The sequence below is a fragment of the Columba livia genome, chromosome 10 (assembly GCF_036013475.1).
Source record: "Columba livia isolate bColLiv1 breed racing homer chromosome 10, bColLiv1.pat.W.v2, whole genome shotgun sequence".
Classification (NCBI taxonomy): domain Eukaryota; kingdom Metazoa; phylum Chordata; class Aves; order Columbiformes; family Columbidae; genus Columba; species Columba livia.
The window spans coordinates 21,463,385-21,486,551 of record NC_088611.1 but is presented as its reverse complement, the minus strand read 5'-3'; the positions used below and the strand labels follow the sequence as shown (position 1 = coordinate 21,486,551).

At 42.3% G+C, this 23,167-nt stretch overlaps 2 protein-coding genes and 1 long non-coding RNA gene across 6 annotated transcripts in view; 1 reads left to right on the top strand and 2 right to left on the bottom strand.

The window, feature by feature from the left end:
- The window catches only part of ARHGEF3 (Rho guanine nucleotide exchange factor 3), an 87,549-nt gene extending 68,825 nt beyond the window's left edge, over positions 1–18,724 (bottom strand). Inside the window, exons 1-2 of one of the 3 annotated variants that reach the window (XM_065075773.1) lie at positions 18,544–18,724; positions 2,998–3,090 (exon numbers count right to left, since the gene is read on the bottom strand). In XM_065075773.1, the coding sequence (XP_064931845.1) occupies positions 2,998–3,086 (89 nt within the window). In that variant the 5' untranslated portion in view covers positions 3,087–3,090; positions 18,544–18,724. Of the gene's footprint in view, positions 1–2,997; positions 3,091–15,045; positions 15,204–18,543 lie in introns of those variants that run through there. The other 2 variants (XM_065075772.1, XM_065075774.1) reach the window with 2 other exon arrangements.
- On the top strand, positions 15,206–17,985 carry LOC110364416 (uncharacterized). Its single transcript, XR_002423175.2, has 2 exons — positions 15,206–15,457; positions 16,871–17,985. It is a non-coding gene; the product is annotated as an uncharacterized LOC110364416 (long non-coding RNA).
- Positions 18,725–19,931: 1,207 nt separating the features above from the next.
- IL17RD (interleukin 17 receptor D) overlaps positions 19,932–23,167 on the bottom strand; it is a 40,255-nt gene continuing 37,019 nt past the window's right edge. For both annotated transcript variants that reach the window (XM_021297978.2, XM_021297979.2), the window contains exon 13: positions 19,932–23,058. In XM_021297978.2, the coding sequence (XP_021153653.2) occupies positions 22,943–23,058 (116 nt within the window). In that variant the 3' untranslated portion in view covers positions 19,932–22,942. The remainder of the gene's footprint in view (positions 23,059–23,167) is intronic.

The window sequence follows — 23,167 nt, the reverse complement described above, 5'->3', positions numbered from 1 at the left end:
AACACAGAACAAACAGAAAGATTTGAAGACATTTCTGTCCCCAAACTCTGTTTAAGTCATAAATACAAAGACAGTCAGATGCACAGGAGTCCACATTTAACAGTGCTTGCTTGGTTGGTTTTAAAATGTACAATTTGTTTCTCTGGACCCTCAGGACAGAGGCAGTTTTCAGAGAGACTTGCTCTAAAAGTGGCGGTGACTGTCACAGAAATAGGAAAACGTTGCATGCTCAGAAAGCAACATGACAGTGTTTGGAGACTGAAATGGAAAGCCAGGGTACCACCAACCTGCTTGTGGAAGAGATCCAGAACCCCAAACTTCAGTTGCTAGTTTTAAAAACATGAAATACTTCCTGACTTAATCTTACATAAAAAGATAAAGAAGCGACTAGCAAGATTTCTTCCAGCCTAGAGGAAGCACATTATAAATCCACACACAGTAACAAAAACTGGAACATTTCCAAATCCCCGGCACATTTGTTTTGAAAAACAACATGCCAGACAGCTACTTTCATAGTAAATGCAGAGGAATTGAGATGGTTCCCACTTGCTCCCTTATCTTCAGTTCCTCTCTTGCAACTTTTAACATTAAGAAACTGAGAATCTGCCAAATCGGTAGCTTCTAGAATTTCAAGGCTCTCAAGCCTTTATTTGTTCACACGCAGTTCCAGACTCGCTCAGATAGCGAATGGTCATAACATCAATTAGTACCAGGCAAATGTATCAGTACTCCTGCTCATCAAGAACAGCTTCATTCCACTCCCAGCACTCACACTAGCACTGCTAGGAGCATTTTTTTGCTTCTGTAATCTTGATCTTGTATGTTGGGGGAGAAAAGCAATAGAAGCAAGTGAAGGATTGCAAGTTTGAGAATTCAATTAATTTTATCTTGTAGAGGTACCAAATGGAATGGCAGAACTTGTAAATGGCTACACAATGTAAAGGGTAACGGAGCAGGTAGTTCTGAAATTCAAACTTCCAATAGTAACTACTTTTCTTGTATTTCTGGTTGTTTTTTTCAGAAGCTTTTTCATATCTTATCAGACTACGTTCTTTTGTGGTATTAGCTCTAGAGAAAGAAAACAGATAAGGTTTTAGATCTCCTCTTTGTAGTGAGGAAAGCAGTTATACCATAGAATTCCCAACACCCATCAGCATTTTTGGGAGACTGAAATTAAGAGCTCTTCCCTCTTGCACTCTTTTCCATGAACTCCAGAGTTCTAGCTAGTTAGTGCACTTTGTCTCCTATCAAGTTACTCTATCACCTTCTGTAAAAGTGGGGAAAGTAATTTAGTGAATTATCATTTATTTCCATTTTATAATTTATCCTCTAATCTACCCCCAATATAAAAATATATCATGCCGAAAGTATTCATGGCAGCTGTCTTTAAAACAGTACACCATGCCGGAGGTAACTGATGAGAAATCATCCTCGCTGGCAGCCATTCGAACATCACTAGCGATTTATAAACAAAGTATAAATACATAAAAGATCTCAACGTGAAGGAATGGGACAAGCCAAAACAATCCACACTTGTCACCTGAACAAACACACCACGCTATTACTGAGCAAATGCAGAACATTCGTGCAACGCATACAAGTTTAGTTACAGCACTTGTGGAAACGTCACAATATACTGAGCTTATGTGGATAATTCCCCCACAAATTTGCTGTATAATATTAACGTCCTTGATATTAAGTGTATCTATTAATTGTCCAGATTTTAGTAATAATTTATTAAAGGAACAAAATTAAGAACTTCATCTTCTGTCTGTGAGTAAAACTCACCACCAGCCAATTATTTCCTCCTGCCTCTGTTTCTGGGGCCTGAGCACAAGGCTGTACCCAACATCAAAGCCTTTTACACACAACAGAAGTGATGTTTAAATGCCAGATAAGCTCTTGCTCGAGGCTTCTGCTCTCTGAGACTTCTGACTGGAGTGAATAATTTACGCTGTTACTCCATACCTTTAATAGCATATATTGCTAATCTTGCTATGACTAATAGTCACATTTTCACGAAAATAAAACAACTGAGAACCCAACAGAATAAAAACATGTTTCAAGAATCAGACAATGAAAAAACAACAATAAAAGCATGCTGAAGTAATGCAGTGCAGCATTGCACTTTCTTAGGCTGAGAAAAATAATGTTTATTCAGCTCTAGTACTCACAAACCCCTACAATGCCATAAAAATAACAGAGCATTTGAAATATACTCCACATAGATCTAAAGATCTAGTTTTTGTCCACATGGGTGCCATGCTTCCTGTCATGAGTTTATTTGCTTGTTTTCTACATGGTGACTACACGATGTGTAGTAACAAAACCCTAGCGAACAACAGCAAGTGAAAAGCAGCAGGCTCTCAGTAAAAGGCTCTCACTACCCCAGCTGAAATAGTCCCAATGCCTCTCAACACCCTGTTCCCTTCTGAAACACCAGAGAAGGTCCTAAAAATTGCACGGTCAGTGGCAGTTTTCACAAAACACTGTCCTGAAGTGTAAGCATTTGTCCACATCTCCCACTGGACGGAGTATTTGTTTTCCTCCAGTAAAGAGTAATAGTTTGTTGTTTGTTTGGTTTGTTTGGTTTTTTTTTGATAAAAAGTAGAAACTATTGATTTTGTCACGTCTCCTAAGGCACAAATCCGAGAGCACAAGGCTGCACATACTCAAGGGTACCAGTAATAGCATCACACAAGCACAGCAATGGCGCTGGGAGATTAAGACATTTGCCATATGTGAGAGATTCCATGAGTACAACTGGTGTGAACAGTTTTTCCACTGCCCATCCCCCGTGACACCCCGTCCCCACGCTCACCTGCTAAAAACTCAAAACCAAAATTAAAAAGTATTTCCCTCTTTCTTTCTCTGTTGTTAAATAACGCAAAATTAATGCAGACATTTATAACTAATAATTATTTTACGTAATTTTAAAACTACATCTCCCAATACTGCTGTCTACTAGACTCTTTGAAAACGAGAACTAAAGCTTACCAGACTTTTTCTTCTTCCATTCCTCCTCTGGCACATGGGTTTATCACTGCCGGGCTACTCAGGGTGAGTGCTGAGCTTTCGGAATTCATTTTTCTACAAACAAACAAAATATCAAAAACATTAAAAATGCAATATAAGTGAACAATGCGTTTACTAATTCCCTAGAAAACCGAAACTGTAAGACAAGAACTCTGAAGACCGAATACAGTGTGTGTTTTACTCACTTAAGTAAATGTCCTAGATCAATGGGATTAATTGGATGAATACATTGAGGATGTGGCAGTTTTGTGCCAAACCCAACACTGATTGTCTTTTGTTCACTTTGCTGAACAGATGCCAAGAGAGCTGATGTCAGCAAGTCCGGATCCAGGGCCATGCGTAGTGCCAGTGTGTTAATTCAGAGCAGCAATCGCCGTCAGTGTTGCTATGGAATGACCCACACCACACTGGGGAGGAAATTTCAACTTACGAGATTTACAGAAGCTTTTTACCATATTTTAATGAGTTAAGATCCATATTTTAATAACTTAAGATCACACTGTTGATTTGCGGAAAATAACCATTTATTCGTGGCCAACATCATGCTCCAAACCAGCACAGATGTATTAAAATGCTGGCAGTAGTAATGCCCAAGTTGCAGCGCTTCCAAAAGGTCTCTATGGCCAAAGGTGCTTGAAGTAAATGACTTACATGGTAAGAGCAACTAAAGTCTCCAGATAAAGCCAATTAATGCCACCATGAAACACTACTGGTTTTGGTAACAGAATCCAGAATGCTAACATGGAACTTCTTACACTGATAGCTTTTTCTCTTTCTTTTAAAACAGAGAGAGAAAATATATATATATTTGGCCAAAAGAATCTTATTTGACTTGATTTGACACCTGGTTTCTATTACGATCAGCACAAAGACCTAACTGATTAATGGAGAACAGGTTAAACTGCATTTAATTAATATCTCCTAGAACATAACCAGAAAATAGGCTGTGCTTGTCAAGATAGTAATCCCTTACTTTTTGCAAGAAAATATAAAGAACCATTAAAAAGCTGGTTCAACCTGTGTGAACCCTGGGTAAAAATCTGACTTGCCAGTCATGGACGAAGGAAAATGTGAGCACAATGCACGTGTCCCATCAGTGACAGGCAGATCGGGCCAATCGTCACAAAACAAGTACTTTGAAAGGAATGACAATATTTGTTTCAAAATTCCGTCCATGCAGGAGCAGACAAACAGCCCTCGCAAGCATGTTTATCAGGCAGAACTCCCAAAATTGGCAACCAAAATTTGGTCCTGAATGGAACTGATGTGTTCTCCCTGCCTGCCCTTTGCTGTGACCAGAGCTCACCGCACTGCCGTGCCAGAGAAAACAGAACGGACCTACGAGAACAGGTCCTTAATTCTGCATTTCTTTTACATCCCTCGGAATAGAAAGGGATAAAAATTGTGCACAGTCTGTTTCTGAGCAGATTTGTGTCTTGAAATCTTGTTCTAAAGATCCAGAAAACTATTCTGAAAGGGAGAAGGAGAGCAGGCTGAGCTGCGTGAGGGCAGGAGCAGAGGCTGTCAGCCACCTCAGCTCTTTCTGGATCGGTGCCTGACCTCAAATTAACTCCTGCTTCTGACGTGGGGGCACTGTGGAAAAAATCAAAAGTAAACCAAAACAAAATGACAAACCAACCCAAAAAAAAGTAATTCTAGAAGTGGCTCAGCAGCAGGCATCGAAAGTTAAATTATTACTTGCCTCTCTAATCTACAAATAGCGCAGAAGGGAGAGTTGTTCTTAAAGGTACCTTGAAGCAATAATGCAGATCCTGTACTCTTCTGCAAAGTTCCCTTCTCTCAGGAAGCAATTTCCTGACAGGGCAAATTAAAACTTTTCTTTCGGTAATAAATTTCTGCTCTACGTTGGGAAAGCCCCTATGTTCCAGTGATCACGCACATCACGCCAACAAGAGTTTCACCTCCTCTTACAGTCACTCGCACTAGTCAGATCAAAGGTTCAAGGGAAGGCTAAAAGCAGTCCATGAATTCTCAAAGTTGGAAGCTGAAAGATTCAAATTACAAAACCACAAGGTTTCCATTTTCTACTGTTCACTTGTGAACTAGTACCACGGTAGCACAAGTGTTCAATGTATGACTTAAAAAATTGTCGGCGCTCCTCCTCTCACCCTCGGAAACATCTAAGCAAACACTTCGTACATGTCTCTGCATTGAGACTTCCACACTGAAACCAGAGTAAATGCAGGGGGCAGAAGTGATAGAAGTTTCTGTGTTATGAACTCTTCTGTGAACAATTGATAATAAAGGCTGACATATATCTAACAGACAATAAACGAAAAATTGCATAAACCCAATTTATGTGCTCACATGTCCCACAAAGAAAAACATGTAAAGTAATACAGGGAAGAATATATCTTGTCAAACTTCTCAACTCCCTCACATTCCCAGTCTAATACCTGAAAATGTGAGTAACATGTTGTATTCCTTCCCCTCCACAACTAGAAATCTCCTTCTGCTCTTTTCTGTACCATAAAAGGAGGGCATTGAGAGGGCAGCATTTATTCATTCTGATAGCAAGATCCCACCCACCACACCTTCAGAAAGACCTTGAGATGCTGGATGAGACAGCAAGCTTCTTGGATACCCAGAGTCATGTTCCTTCTAGACCCACAGTCATGTTCTTTCAGCCTCCAATACTCTGCTTCCAGTAACAGGAGAGATCAGCCAAGTCACCCCGACTGAATGCAGCCCCTCTCCACACCCCCATGGCGCAGAGAGGCGTGAAAGCGGCTGGTACGCTGACCACACACCCGGCGCAGGACAGCACACACAGCCAGGAGCACAGGGCTGCAGATGGGAGAGCTGGTGCAGAGCATCCCTCCCACCTGCCACCCACGCCAAATAGTGACCAACACTCCAGCAACACCACCATGAACCCCTTGCTGCTGGAGCATCAACTCCGGCATCTCAATGGCTTTTGTCTGCATCAGCCAGTTGCTTTCACATCATACTGCTCCGTCCTCACTGTCTTTTGAGCTGGAGGAGATTTTAAAGTTTGGAGGTGGATTGTCTGTCCAGGGTTGCCATCCAGTAGCAATTCTCACTCCCACGTTGGCGGTTGGGCGGCCATGAGTCAGGAAAGCTGCTGGGAAATCACCAGGGATGCTCTTGTCTTCCCAGTCCTGCCAACAGGTCTGCACAGGTCCGAGCTCACTCCTTACCAGGAGCAACAGGTAATTAAACAGCTGATCCCCACATCGCTGGCAAGTTTTATGGCCTTGTCAAAATATTAGGAGTTCTTTAGTTTCCAAATGACAAATGCAAAATTGGTATCCATCTACACTTTCCAAAGCGATGGATACCAAACATCACCACAACTTCTCTTCCTTGAAAACCATTTCAATGAAAAGTTCTCAGGCTGTAGATTTTATCCTGACTCACTGTTGTGCCAGACTGCTCTTCTTCAGAATAAATAACTTTTTTTTTTTAAGTAAAAACTTCATTTTGAGATATAAGAGGGGATATATTTTTTCAAGCATTAAGAATATTTTGTGGAAGTATTTCTAGGGAATACAAACTGCTTCGGTAGGTCTAAAATAAAACTGAATTGTTCTGTTTTGGAAAGAGAAGTTATTGTAAGGCTTATACTCCCCAAAAATATTGTTTCTATTCAAAGTGAACCACAGAAAATGAAAGCTAAAACTGGCAAAGTAAAATTTTGGTTGGAATATACTGCTTTAGCACTTAGTCAACCAGAATACTAACACTATCCTCAGAAATCAGCCTCCAGTAATAATAACATCTTAGAAAATTAAATGCAATTCAAGAAGCAAAGGAACAATGTTCAGAAAAAAATATGCTGTTCACAGGTGCCTCTTTCAATATCACCATCCAGCTCTTGTTTGGACTTGAACTTTATGGCATAGGCACTATACGTGATGAAATTTGAAGGAGGAAAATAAATCTGTCATCTTCCCTCTTAATAACTTGAAGCCAGATGCCAAGTCAATGAATATTAATGTAAGAGACTGTGCTCCAGACTGGTTCTGCTCCTCACCCTCTGTACACTGAACCATGACTGTTCTCGTTAAGGAACATGCACTTTAACGAGGTGTTGTCCTAGAGACTGCGCTGTAAAGGAGGAAGTGGGCAAAACGCAATTCCAGAACAAAAACAGGGGAAAACAATGTCAAAGATTTATTTACAGCAGCTATGTTTAACACAACTGTCACCTCGAAATTCTCTTATCTCCACAAAGAAACGCACTTTTATGTTGTCAAAAAAATCATTAACTTTGATTATCTGATACATTATCAGTCCATCTGCTTTAGATTCTTACACCCCATAACAGCAAGGGTAGCAGCGGATAGCCACCAGCTCAAGAACTGAAAGTGTGTTATATTTAAGTGGATTTTATTCATTTAGATTAAATTCTGGAAGTTCTGCAATTGCCCTTAAATAGACAAATTAAAAAGGGGGTGGGAAAGGATCTAGTAGAGCACAGCACTCGAGCCCCAGAACACCAGCCCAGAACAGCGATATGGGATCATCTGAACAGAAAAAACTGAGGAGGTTCAAGGAAAGTGTGGAAGCCACAGCGCCCCACGGGCTCAACCCAGCCTGTGAGTTTGACCTGTCAGAATGGGGAAACTATTAGCTGCTCTTTTTAAAACTGTGATTCCCTACACAAAGCCCACTTTCTCTATTTTTTTTCCTTGTGTTACAAAGTATAGCTACCCTTTGATCCTCAGTCTAAAAATCTTATTTTGCCTTTCCCTCTACTCCCTCTTTGTATCTCTGTACAAATAAGATATTCACAGTAGCAGTAGTTAAAAAATAACATATCATTCAACAGCTGTTCACTACAGTGCAAGTAAAAATAACCAATATCTTCTGATAAAACGTGTTCCCACAGCTCCTTACCTTCACCAAAATGCTTTGCATTGTTGAAATAGCATCTTGTTATACTTGGCTGATAAGAGAACTGTGAAAAGAGCTTTACTGAACCCTAGGACCCCTCAACACAGAAACTCTCATTCCTTTTAATGAAAAAGAAGGCAGCAGTGTCGCTATAGTTATGTGCATTCACTACAAATAAAAAAATAAGGAGTGTTTCAGACCATCGTTCTCACAAGTAGAAGTCTTTATGCTCACAAAACCTGAACAGTAGATTACTAATGAGCAAGCATCATAATATCTTCAAATAGCCAGTTTTTCCTTACTCGCTGAAAAAGTCTGAAACTGCTAGTGAACAAACACATTTACTGTTATATTGTTTTCTGAAAGTCCCATTTCCACACACACAGTCAGCAAACCCGTAGTTATCTCACATCTCGATAGCACTCGGCTCCCAGCCAGCACCGCCTTAGGCAAAGAGCTTTAAAACAAACTTCATTATTGAACTGCATAACAAATACCAAACCCAATCTTTTATCCATACTATTTTTCTGAGGTTTTCAGATCTTGCAGCTGCCAAACATTGTTACCCCACTGAAACACACTGCAGTAAAACCAGAGGGAAACTCAAGGAGCTCTTGAAGAACATTTCTCCTGAGCACAAGCCCAAGCAGCGGGCAGTGCTGAGAAGTTTCCCGGTGCGTAATCAATCCCTTCAGGTCAGGCCCAGCACACCATGAACTTGGTTTCACACACAGTGTGGTCACTTCCAGTTTCAACCTCCGTGAGCACATGTGGGATGCCATTACTCATCTTCTTGAAGTCTTTAAAAAACACACCTGATGCACTAAAAAATGGGGCTTTGGAGGACCTTTTTAAATACATATTTTTGAAAGGGTATTTTATTCCTGTCCTTGAGGCATCCCATTAAAAACAGTCACCTTCTGACCTCTTAAGAAGCTCAGGTAAGATTTATACAGTAATTTACACAAGTGTATATACAAAGATATTTGGATCAGGTAGTTCAGAGAACCACAGGCACTGCACATAAGTGTTCACTCTATATTTGGTGATGCCATTGGACCTCTTCAAGATGACAGAGAAGAGGCTTTAAAATTATTCTGTCGAGTTTGGCTCCCTCTCCCATAGCCACACACTCACTATAGACGGCGAGACAGCCTATCAGCCTTATATAAAAGACAAAGTTTATTTCTGAAATAGCATGAACGTTATATTTATTCTCAGCACAAAGTAGATTAAAAGCTAAAATACAACAGTTAAATACACAAATCAAACTCGGTAGCAGGCTGAAGCCAGAGCACTGACATGGAGCAGTGTTCCCTGCTGGAGAGATGCAGCTGCTCCCAGACACTGTTCTCAACAGGCCTAGTCCTCTAGTTTACCAAGACTTAGCTCTGTTCCCTAGAAGATACCAAAAGAAAAGCAAGACAACCACTTACAATTCATCTCATATCACCTTCATGAAAGCAGACGGAGAAGTTTACCAGCAGCAAAGAGAGGATGTGGTTACCCCTGGGACATCTTTCAGAACCACTCAAATCTGTATAGTAAGACACCAGCAAGAGGGAAACAACAAGCATGTATGTGCAAATGTTTTATTCCCAAATTACACAGATTTTCCTGAGCTGGTTATTGCTGTGAAAAATAAGAGTTGTGAAAGAATTCAGACTGCTGGTTTAGTCTGTCCTGCACATCATGTACTACTGTACATCACTGCCATCGAGAACAGAAGAGAGAGGACTCGTCTGCACTGTCCAACCTGCAAAGTTACCAGGAGCTTTGAGTCCCCAAGTGGTTTCAACTCAGAAACCTTAGCAAAGCAGGGGTAATAGGGAATGGCTGCGAGTTTCATTGTCACTTTTAGGGATGGTAGTTGATTGCCGTATCAATTAAAAAAAAAGAAAGATATTTAATGTTTCAGTACTCTGTGTCTTAGTAATAACACACAACTATATCTCTCTTATCTGATCAGGAAAAAAATCTAACATTATGAAACACGAGCAAGACTTGAACAGAACATTTTCAACAGAGGTTTAAAATGTACAAGGTGCACATACAAAATTAAGTACACTGCCTTAAGCAGAATACAGAGAATGCAAAGTACTACATTCTATTCAATGTAAAGAGATATCAAGAAATTTTTTTGTCACTGATGTTATAATTACGTATGCCATTCCGAGACAAATCTGTTTCTCTCTGGCCTAAGAGACCAGATGTTCCTATCTCAAGTATCTGGCTTCGGCACCAGACAGTAAACAAAACAACCTGTCCGCTCTGTCCGCCTGCAAGAAGAGTTCTCCAGCACTGGCCATTTCTTTACACTTTTCTCCCTCTCCAAGTTTTTGTTTCTTTTCAACAAAGCAAGCAAACAAATCACCCCAGTACAATAATCTAGCTCTGCTAGCCTTTAGTCAGTTTGACAAGCAGGAATTTACAATTTTTTTCATAAATGATTATTTTAAATGCAAATACAGCTACTTTTAAGCTAAACATGCTGTATTGTATTTTGCAGTTGACACTATGCAGCAAAACAATGTTGAGAGGTTCCTTCCAAAGATTATGAGTATTTATGTTCCCAATTTAGTGACTCATACAGCTAACAATTTCTGAGATTAATTTAACTCTATCCTCCTCAAACTTCTGAATTTGAAAGCAAGTACTAGGTTGTTATTCAAAAGTTGTAACAATGACAAACACAAAGATTTTATCTATGATTTTTTTAAATCTGGATTTTATCTAAAAGAAAACTATTTCCAGAAATAACCGTGCTGTTTGTGTAAAGGGTATTAGAAGGGCTATACAAAGCTAAACAAATAAACTATGATTCTGTGATTTTCAGCTGCAGTTGCCCAGCACAGTCAGAACTCAAACCTACATGGGAAAGTTTGCAGGATCACCCCTCCACGCAGTAACCGACCCGCCTGAGAAACGTTTTCTAAGATATTAATTACATATCTGTGGAGCATCAACAAATGCTAATTTTGACAGCATCTGCTTCTGTAGGCAAAGTATTTTAAGGCTCATGCTCACACAAGAACCTGACCATCTCCAGAGGGATACCAGCTTTGGGACACACTCATCACAGCCTGAGTCAAAGCAAATGTGTGGCTTTGAGCGCTGTACTGTGATATATTAATAATACATAATCCATATGTGTCTCTAACCCCTCCCAGCCACCTGCTCCCTGGATGCCTCAGCTCAGGCCATTCTCAGGCAGAAGCCATCGGCCACCCCCAAAACACACACTGTGCAAATAGCTGGTTGTTGTCTTCAAGACAAAGGTGATGGTCCAGACAGAACCTTCTGAGGGAACACTGTAGAATTTAAAATCAAATCAGGACTCCTGACACAGGACAGACAGCATAATGGATGTACTCTTCTCCTAGCTATCATTCTGAGAATTGATTTTGGAAAAATGCTGAAGTGTTTAAAATAAATTAGCGAAAGCTGTACTTCTATTTAACAACTAAAATGTTTGAGAGATGATACCAGCAGAGCAGCTGTTCTTGCTCTACAGAAACCACACAAGCCCAGATAATTCCTGCCAACTTTCCAAGTTTATGCAGGCTTCAGCGGTATAAAAGCCAGTAAACCTTTCTGAATACAAGTCGTACCACACATTGACTACACCTGAAGAGTTATGAGGGGAAGCGCATGACTGTAAGAGTAATTAAGCCACTACAGAAAGGAAAAAAAATACCAATAACAGTATCGGGCACCTTTCTAGTCACAGAATGTTACTGTTTCTGTTTGTATATATAATGATTTAAGACAAAAAACAAAAATCTGCTCTTTTATTGTAAAAAGCATAAAGCTTCTGCTTCTTGTCCAGTTTAAACAGTTTTGGGGGAGGGGATTGCTGGATTTCACGACTGGCCACGCTTTCAAGTCCCACCCTCAGGTCCGTACAAGACTGTGAAGGAACTCCCACAGGCATGGCAGTGTGTGCACACAGATCTGAAATCCTCAGGCTGCTCATCAGCACGTGATTAGGAAGAAGTAAATAAATATGCCTGTACATATGCCCTTGTGTTTAGACATTAACAGCCCGAGCCATTGGCATGCTGGATTCTGTGCAGTGCTGGGCACCCCAAGTTAATCATTATTTACATGTCCATGATTGGCAGCGTATCACTTCATGTTCAACCCTGGCTGGCACCAGACACAAAAACATTTTTTGGTTGGTTGTACGTGTCACATTTGGGGATGGAGGCCACCACAGTTACATGCTACATAACTATTAATTTCAGAATAGTTACTTTGCAGATACTACAGTCAAAAGCAAAGTACGAGATGTTTGTTAATCACAGATTACTTAAGAGTATTTACCGAGTCCTTTATTTTCCAATTATTTCCCCACTATACTAAACTACACTAGTTCTACGTGTTCTTAAAGACTTGTACATGACCACAGCCATTTGTTTATTCCAGATTTCATATGACTCGGGCAACTGAAATCCGCAACACGCCCTCACAAGTTGAGAGGCATGACTTAATTAAAAAATCAAGGGGACTTTAATAGGACCCAGGAAATGTTAGATAGGTGGAGAAAACATTCTTTTCAGCCAACAAATAGAGATGCAAACATGAACATTTCAAGACTTTTCTTTGACCAGCAAGTATTTTCATCTGTTTCCACCTTCTATTCCAAAGTGCTGCTCTGCTCCAGCTTTTTTTAAGTCACAGATTAGAATTTATCTATAAAGTACTAGATTTATCTATTTATCTATAAATACTAGAATTTATCTGTTAAACCTACGTGACCTTGCAATGCTTGTATCCCCAAAATTTAATAAACAAATAAATAACATGAAGGGGCTGGTTAAATTAAACATTAAGAGACTAATTAAGTTAAACACAATAAATCAAAAATATGATTTATAGCACCTCAAGTCTTTTAGTCTTCACCAAGCATATGATTCGCCAGTTTCCCTCCACATTATACAGGAAGAAACTGGCAACTCCTAACAAATGCACAATCACGCTCGAGTATAAGGTGTCTACAATATAATACACACACAGAGCACTCCAAAAGGATTCTAGATGCATTTATAACAGTATTTGTAGCAGTGCACAGATTCTTCCACAAAAAATACTAAGAAAAATTATGTTTCATCAAAAAAGATTACTCAAAAACCTAAAATACTGAAAACATTCAAGTAAAACTCTGATAAACAGAATTTAGGAGGTCGGGTTGATTAGCGCCTAAAGCAAAAGATTTAACATGGGAAAAACTAACTGCTGAGTCCATAACAAGATATCACAGATAAACCTCCCAGCAGAATCAGGTATCACCCACTGCAACCCACGAACAGCAAAACAAACCAGATTTCTGTTTAAGAACACGTGGTCTCGCTGGAAGCAGCTCCACATAATACACCTCCAGATCGCACGCAGCAGCCTCCCCCAGCCCGGGCTCGCGCCAGAACAACTGTCTGCACAAAAGCGGCCCCGGGAAGAAGTGCCCGATTCAGAACCGCGCGGGGGGCTGAGCAAACGCGAGGGACCGACGCTGAATGTCCCAGTGTCCACGCGGCTCTCGAGGCCTCGGCGCGTTGCTACCCCACGTGCACGGTTCAACGGGAAGTTAAAAGGGATTTCTAGGCAAAACAATATAGCATTTTGTTTACTAAAACTGGGGAATAAATATTTACCGAGAACAGATAGTGGTATGTATAAAAACTTTCAATAGAAGGGTTAAATCCACTAAGTGACAACGCGAAGATAACCCTGTGCATTCCCGTGCTTCAAGTGCACCAGGGCAGCTGCACTGCACACTCTCCCCCTACTCACCTGCTGTAAACCCCGTTATTCTGCAATAAATATTTTAACTCTATTTGATTCCAAATGCCATAGCTTCTCCCATTCTGAATTCAAACTCTGTACAGATTCAGCATCCACCTCATAAGTTGTTGCACTTGGGAGATCTCCGTACACGCTACAGAACTGGGTATGTAGCAAAATTAATACTATTAACAAGCGTTTGAGGATGAAGGAATTTCCTCTGCCCTTTCAATATGAAAATGTAGCACACAACATACTAAAGGGTAACATTTAACTATAAATTATATTAATGTATGAATGCACACACAGAAAATATATATGTGAACATTTATATATTCACAAGAACTATATAGAAAAATAAATATATCAACTACCAAAGTTGGATTTCTTGCATTAACGTAAATGGCTCCTTAGTAAATGACAAATTCTGGTCCCGTGAAGAGACCTGGTAAAACCCTGAACTGCTCCATGGCCTGTGACACCACCGACCTCACAGCCACCGTTCATTATTTAAATTCACGCAATGATCCGCGCCACGCTAATTAACACTGTCTCTCTAGCCTATTCAGAGTCTGCTGTGACCGACTCCACAAGTGTAAATAATTACACTCGGTGTTTGTTTTTTTCCCCTTTCAGCACCAAACCTCCGCCAGCTCGTTCCCCGAGGTGGAGGCCTGCGCTGAGGGGCTCGACCCAGCCCGCCCGCCGCTGGGAATCGCTCGTCTGTAACAACAATCGCGGTTTGCAGAGGCAACAGGCACCTGGGACTCCGGCCCTTCCTTCGCGAGGCTTTCCCTCTGAATCGACGCTTGTGGAAGAGTTGACCATGAGGACGTTTTTAACGTTCTTTTTTTTTGAAACACAACAGAAGCCAAGCGGCGCCGGGCGCTGAGGGGACGCGGCTCGAGCTCGCGCCGGCTCCAACCGCCGCCTCGCGCCTCCGCAGGGCCCCTCACGGGGCACGAGCGCGCGGGCGGCCCTGAGGCGGCGGCTCCGCCCGACCCGGGACACGGACCCCCGGGACACGGACCCCCGGGACACGGACCCCCGGGACACGGACCCCCGGGACACGGACCCTGGCACGAAGCTCCGCCGATGAGGAGCCCCTTGCCTCCCCCTCCCCGGGGAACCTCCAGAGGGGGGCGAGGAGGGCGGCGATGGTGTGAGGGGATGGAGAAGGAGGAGGGTGCGCCCGTCCCGAACCACCCGTGGGGAGTCCCGCAAGGGGCGGCGGGCTCCCCCGGAGGCACAGTGCGGCTGCCCCGCCGCGGCTGCCCCGGAGGAGCTGAGCCGTCCAGCTCTGACAGGAGCCGCCTTCCCGCCCAGCCCCACGGGACAGCACCTCACCTCGCACCCCGCTGCTCCTCCTCAGCTCCCGGCATCAGGCTGGCGGAGCTGCCGCCCCGGAGAGGACCCGCCGGCGGCGGGAGCGGAGCAGACGCGGGGGGTTCCAAGGGTGGCCCGGCCGCTGTCAGGGGCGGCGGAGGGAGGAGACGCGCGCCTGCCGGCCCCGCTCCGCCCCCCGCGGCCCCGCGGCCCGCCCGCCGGTCCGCGCCTTCCCAGCGGCCCTGCCTTCCCGCTCCTCCGCGCCGGGCCCCTTCAGAACAAGCCCACCTTCCCCTCCCCGGCTCCCCTGAGCCCTCTGAGACCTGCGAACCACCGGCGGTGCCGAGGGGACACCGGTTCCCATGGCGCTGAGGAGGGGACACCGGTCCCCATGCACAGCCCGCGCTGCCCGGGGAGCTCAGGTCCGACTGAGGTGAGAAACAGCCGAGGAGACCGGCCCAAAAAAGGCAAATGGCAGCAGTTCCAGGCTGAGAATCTCAAGGGAGATTAATAACAAGTGACCAAAAGTTATTATTAGGTCAACAATCTGGGGAAAGTAGGGGCAAATTATTGACATTGTAACAGGCATGTCTGTTTCAGAGGAAAGTAGTGGGGAAATAGACCTGGAAACAGAAGTGGAAATCCTACTGCTCAGAAAAACAAACAAATAAACAAACAGGGCTGTCAAGATGGAAACAAGTAGATTATGAACTCTTGAGACGAGGGACTGTGTTTCTGGTGTCCATCTGTACCGTGTCGAGAAACTTACGCTTATTTGAATAATTAATTGTGTTTCTCAACCATAGTTAAACTTTCCATTTCAAACCTAGTATCTTGCAGTGAGATTTAATCTTTCAGTTGTTTAAATCTGCTGCGGCTAAAATGCAGTATAGACAGAACTCTTTTTAATGTAGGGACAATTCAACTGGAAAACAGCCATCAGGATGCCATAATAGTTTTGCAACTACTTTTTTCTGCTCCTAAAGCAACAATCCACGTAAACCAGACAGGTGTATGGGGACCTGGCACTCTTCTAGCCCTATGGCGAAGTTTGCTACACAGAAATTTATGTTTTAATCAACACTGTTATGGGCAAAACCTCAACTCCCAGCAGTATCGTTGTCAGTAGTAGAACAGAGAAATCCCTGAGGCTGCTCAGGTCCGATTATTTCTGAGGGATTCCCAGAACATTGAGCCTTCACCACAGCTGCTGCCAAGAAAACTGGCACAGACCCCCAGCCCTGTTGGGCAGTGCCACTTAAAGCCAAATGTGGTATTGATCATCTGGAAATGGGGAGAGATGCTTGTTTAGAGACCTTTGACTTTTAGTCTATATGTCCTCAAAATTTCCATTGACTTATGGACATGGGGAATGAAGGAATAGCTGATGTAAATTCTATAATTACATAACATACATGGAATCTGCTCAACCACATCAAGTGAAAATGTTGTTCAGGGAGATTAACACTTTTTAGTAATTACTAATTTGTAATTCCTGGGTTTTAAGATTATAAACTTTGTGACACAACTTGCAATTGTTGTTTGTTCAGTATTTTAAAATCTTACCAAGCATGAAGTTTTCTTTAGTATGCAAAATACAGAATGCAAGCGTTACATGTGTTATTACTTCAGTCCAAAACATCTTAAAACAGTGATATTTGACAGTTAGACTTTTTTAAAAGTGTGTTTTAAGAAGCCAATTCAAGGGTAGGGACTAGTGAAACAAGTGTACCTGTATTCTCAGGTCTGAAGGGAGTCTAAGCACAGGGGGTAAGGTTTAGAGACAGGAATCCTGTCCTGCTTTCCTGATTCACTGTAACCGTTAATAATATTATTCTCCCTCCAGCCTCGGTCGCTGAGCATTGTCCAACTATTCCGCAGAGATGGTGGTTTCCTTCCTAACACCTAAATCACACCTTGGCACGTTTGCAAAAGCTACAAACACGAGGAGACAGTTTCCTCTCTGTTGATGACACATCACTTTTACGGGTACATCCCCTAGATCAGATGTTGCTAAAGACAAGCAGGTCTCATTATATTCTCAATTATTTAGAAAGAAATATGATGCAACTGACAGCAATGAAATCACTTCTGACTTCCATCACAGTTGCAAAGGAGTCATTCTTGCAAACCAGGTTCACATCAAATGATGAACTTGTAGAGGAGCAGAAGTACCAAGAAGTGCCTTGGAAATAAACCACATTGCTTAACACCTGTCCCAAATCTCCCTCGTCCTTCTTGCCGTGCGCTCTGTTTCCCACCATGCAGACGACTCGCTGCAGGGATGCCACACAACCCGGCTGGGGCGTAAAACTGTGCCCTGGGAAATCCTACTGGTTATTGCAACACGGCACAAGCTGCAATGATGGGATCTCCCGCCAAACTGGCACCTGGTTCCAGGCTGCTGAAAAGCACCATGATGGCTCAAGGCCGGGACGTGAATCCCCACATTCCATCTGAGCTGACACCGACCTCGGCTGCCCTCTCAGCCACATCTATTTCCCATCTAGTTCCGATCCATTTCGCCTGAAAAACGAGGATAACCCCACTTGCTCCCGGCCCGTATAACCCAGTTGTGCACTTGCAAGGAAAACCATCTGCCTGTGACACACCAGACAACTCCTCTGTTGTATGTCCCACTCACATTGTTTGCATCTGATTTCATAATCAGACCCACTGAAATGGGATGAATCATCTGAGAAATAAAGCATTACTAAAAAGGGTGGGGCCACAGCACTCATAAAAGGCTTAGAAAATGCTGCTGAAAAGGACTTTAACATCGTGACTGTTGTTCCGCGACTTGCGCTGTACATTATTTTCACTGGGCAGTTGCTAGCTGCAGTGAAAATATTCTTAGCACTTATTTCCTTGACATAAAATCCTTCTGCAAACGTTTTTCTTTGAAACACAGCTTAGTTTGGTAACTATGTAAGAAATAAATAAACCAAGTCTGTTCCCTAAGTGTTTACTTTTCCTTTTGCTTTGCTACGCATCCAGTTTTTTGACAAGTTTATTCCTCTGTAATTGGGTTAGAAATAACACTTTTTTTTAACCATGGAAGAGATGACTTCTATTTTTAGTTTTGATCTGTACTTTTAGTGTCCTGTCAAAGGTAATAAAGAACTCTTGGTGTGCAGTTGTTGGCAATAGTCAATATTCCAGTAAAGGCAGAGCCCCTAAAGGCAGCTTTACCCTCATATGGGAAAAACACTCCTATCAGTCTCCCAGGCTCTCTGTAAAATCTTGGGTTCCATATCTACTAGCAAGAAACGTTATATTCCCTAGGAAATTACATTATGATTATCAATAGCTGCAGATTTTTGAGAAAAATCTCATCCTAAATACGGTTGGCTGCTACAGAAATTCAGAGCAAGTGACGTGAAGCATTTGTTGGTTTACAGTCAAAGGGTTAACACAGCTTTTGCACAGGGAGCACACGTGTTATAGCATTTACAATTACATATTTCCCCTGTGGAGGAAAAAATACCCATTCTATAGACTATTATGCAATAAATTTACCTGACTTGTCTAATCCCCACGACGGCCTCTCTCCAAGCAGGTATTTTGCCAGCAGCAGCACCTGAGCAGTTGGAATTCCCGCATTCCGCACGCCCGCGCTCGTCCCGTCCTCCGTCTGTGACCAAGGCCGAACCCACCAGCGGAGTCTGCAAAAAAGGCACTTTGATTTCCCTGCTAAACCTGCCTTGAACGTTACAGCTCCCCGTCCACTAAAAATGAATTTATTTATTAAGAAAATTATTCAGATGTTCATTTCTTCTTGCACTGATGTTCACTGCTATAATTTACGCTTATTAATAATTTATTACAGATTATACAGGCTGTTATATCTAGCTATATATAACTAAACTTCCCCCCCACCCCTCCAGCATCCTTTGTACTTTCACATTAATGTTTCTCAACTCCCAGCCTTCCTGCAGTATCCGCATTGGAGCAAAATACCAAAATCACTCAGAACTGAGCTTTAGCCGTGAGGCAGATATGGGCAAGCACGTCAATTTCTGGCCATCCAGGTGACACCTGACACCGAGGAAAGCACATTTCCTTCCCCTCTGCTTTCTGGGAACACGACGATACAACCAATCTCTGCTTTTGCCATGGGCTGCTGTAAATACAAAATCATGGTGCCCATGAATATGATCACAGGTAAATCAGTCTATTACATCAGTTCTAAGAGAAGAATGAAATTGTATCCTGTTATAAAAGATATAAGTTGACCATTGTTCTGGCTTTCATGAGTCTGAGAAAGAAAAATAGATGATAATAAGTAAAATAAAATAACTCACAGCAGATTAGGGGGTAAATTCCTTCAGCTGATCTATAGCACAGCCTTTAACTTCTGACCTCTTACAAACAACCTGAGTCTGGCCAGCTATGGTTTGAATGCACACGTTGTGTGCAGCACACGCTGTTCACTGTAACTCAAAGGGTTTGCTGGCGGTGGGGGCGGGCACCACAATATTTAAATGCAAGACAAAAAAAAAAGAAAAACAGAAAAAGGAGAACTTACTTCCTGAAGTTTCCTGAGACGTATTAACCACTTGCACATCCTCATATTAAAGCGCATGTTTCCACATTCTCAAGGTAGAATAATTTTGGCCAACAGTTCCCAGACATCAAGAACACAACCTGAGGGTTCTCGTGTTTTAAACCGAAGGTATAAAAACCAGAGGAACACCTTTTTCCATCTTCTTTCAACCACCAAGTCCCTCATGTGCAGGGCTCCAAGGCAGAGGACAGAGAGCTTAGCACCGCAGAACATACGCACATGGGTAACACAGAGTCTGGTTACTTGTGTGGTTTGCGTAACTGCATTAGAAGTGTGTTGGATAAAACAACTGGACTCTCAAGCCGAGCATTCTTACGCTACCAAGAAAAGCCCAATGAAAGAAACCAAACAGACATTTTTTATTTTGATATTTAACTTCTAAATTATAGTGTCATAAACAATGTATTTCTGCAGATGTCAGCTGTGTTCTCTTTTCAACAGCTGATGTGTTTATGTACAGGTACAAATTATGGCAACAACTAGATTTACATTGAAAATGCCGAACACATGGCCATATCTTGAATCTTTAACTTCCCAACTTTTTTCTTCCCTCCCAGAAAATACATTTTAAACCATCAAAATACTGTGCACACACCTGAGCCCAGTAGAAATTCAAGGGATCCTTTTGCTGTCAACATTCGGTTTACTAATGCTTGAAAACAGCAGGAAGCTAACCTATAATGTCTGTATTAACATATTTGTTTAAAATAGATTTTTGCTGCTGTTCTCATTGAAATAGCAAATCCTGCACTATGTTCTTCCAGCATCTCAATATCCACAACATTCTTCTCATTTTTTAAAGCACTGTGGTTTTGGGAAAAAAAACCCCAAACCACTAAATCAGATTAAGTATTACCTCAGTTATGTATATTTTTTAAGTGTGGGCTTGTCCTACTTTCAATTTTCAATTAATTGTATTCTCTTTCTTCTGAGGACCTGCAATATGCTGTTTCCACCTTATACTAAGAAGGAATGAAGTAATTCTTCTTTTCTTCCCCTCCAGCAGATTTGACCAGCATCTGCATAGACCTTTTATAATGAAAAAAACAAACAAACCCAGTTCTGTTAAGTACCAGCAGCTCCGCTGCTGAATTTAAGGGCACCGGGAAACGCTCCCGACCTTCAGCCTGGCACAGGCCCGCAGCTGCTGCGCTGCGGCTGCGCGGGGGAAGCCCCGCTGCCTCCCCAGGTATTTCAGCTGCCTGCTCGGAAATCAGCTTCTCCTCGTGTTCCACAGCCCTGGCGCCCCTGTGCACCCTGTGCAGCCCTTCACACGGAGTCTGAACCTCCCTGCCCGCACCGCCAATCCAAACTCTTCCTCTAGCCAGACGGTCAGAACTGCAGCGAGTCCAGACCCTCCACAGCTGGATTTACTGGAGGAGCGTTCACCTGGAAATTATTCTGCTGAGTTTGACCCAGGTATTTTACAACTTCAAAGATTGGGAAAACATGAAGAATTTTGCTTTCGGTACAGCCCAAGGCACAGCATAAAAAAATAAAAGGTTCAGATGATTCACTATATACCTACAACTACCTAAAACTTCCTCAGGTACTGCAAGTTTCCAGTTAGCGTTCTTTCCAATTCAGAAAAGAGGAAGAGGAACATTCCGTTAATGGACAAGGGCCCCCAAATCCAACACATATCTAGCGGATCACAATTCCATATTAAAACTGCAGAGCACGTGGAGGTCCGCTGGCCATGGCTACTGTCAAATACTTGTCACAGCACTGCCTTAATCCACCTGGGACAATCATTTTCAGAGTCTTTTGTTGGGAAATTCAAATGATTAAATACAAACTGATGTAAACAAATAAAAATCAACCCAAGAGTTTTAAACCTTCTCAAGTTAACAAAATCATCACTGGTTTAATAATTCTATCCCATGCTATTCAAATGCATAACACAATGTAACAGCAATGCCTAACTCTCATCTATCCAATGGGAGAGAGTATTTTGAGTGTGTGAGTTCTCCCTTGATGTGTTCCTGAAGTCACCCCCTGTTAGCAGAAGGTAAAGGCAAGTTAAACAAGACAGAATCTGACTCCAGGAGCAAAATCAGCCAAGGCACATTGATCAGGTGTCCTTGGCTGTTTGCTGTTATCATGCTGATTATAATCCTGCCTAGAGCTGCAGTTACGCAAATGGGTTTTACTTCTGATGAGCTGCTCTTTGGGAACAGTGGGGGATATTCTGGATAATCCTCCACCCACCACATCACTGCAGAGGGAAGGACATGCACATTCAGACAAACACGTCCAGCTGTAGTTTTTGTATTTTTGTTAATATAACACTACCTTAATCACTAAGTAATGATAAGTAGTATGAAAAATAACTGCAAAATAACTTGTGGGCTTCCGTTGCCTGGTTGGCTCAAAACAAAGTATTGGTGCCTGTTAACTGCTCCTCTTCACTTGTTTCACGCCAGGTGATTTTGCAGCAGCATGTCCTTGGAGGACAGTCTGGACCCCATAAAGCATGCTCATCCCTCATGGCTGAACAAATCCAGAACAACGTCTTAAATACAAAATTTGATTGTCCTTCCCCCATCTCTATAAAGTATTCTTTCTATTAGCCCTTCCGTGAGGAAAACAGGCCATTTGGTTTCCATGGTATCCCCCAGCACATGCAGGATCTCGATTCTGTCTGTTATCAAAATGATACTTCAGACTCAGTGCAGTAACGATTCATGAGTCATCACAGACAGATTGTGGGGGACAGACAGGATAATCAGACAGAAGAGGGAGACACGCACCCATCTGAAATTAAATACTGAGACACACGAACATTTGGGAAGAGGAAACTGTGAGGAAAGGAGCTCAAACCTTTCTAGAAGAAAATGATTTCTTCTGACGAAGAACTGCTTGATCTCACCTTTGGCGTTTATCTTGCTTCTGAAAAAATCCTGCTCTCATGCGCTACAACACTCCTGCCATCAGGTATGTCAGCACTTACAGCTGGAGGCTGGACTACAAAACTGAGCAAGACTTAACATTCCAAACTATTTTATAATAGGTCCAGTCGCAAAATTATTCCTAGCAAAAAACCCCAAAGTCAATTTTCATTATAGCATCTGTAAACAGTGTAGTATCTTAATGTTTAAATCAGTAAGAAGGATCATTTTGAAATGAATTCTCATATATTTTTCCATGCTACGTTTTTCAAATCATGAAAGACTGTACACAAAGACCAACGGATGCAAGTTTACTGGCCATAAAATGTCCCATCGGAATACCAGATTTTCTTCAGGGAGTATTTGCTCCTTCAGGCAGGTTTAGTGCTGAGACGGCTGGCAGCTGGAGCACAAGCAGAGGCTGTTGATAAAGTGGCAATGCAGAACAATTTGCAAGGTGTTATAAAGGAGCGATCGCCTGCAGTTCCTCAGGATGGATGTGGCAGTGAAGTTCTGCTTTACATATCCCAGGCACTAAGAATTTTGTAGCAGTGATTACAGGAAGTTCTTCTTCCCCTAGAAAAGGGAAAAAAAGTAAGTTCATTAATTGAAATGCTGATTTTGTATTTTGTTGATATTTTAGAAACAATGCAAAAAAACCTTAAGAAAACCCTCTGGATCCCAG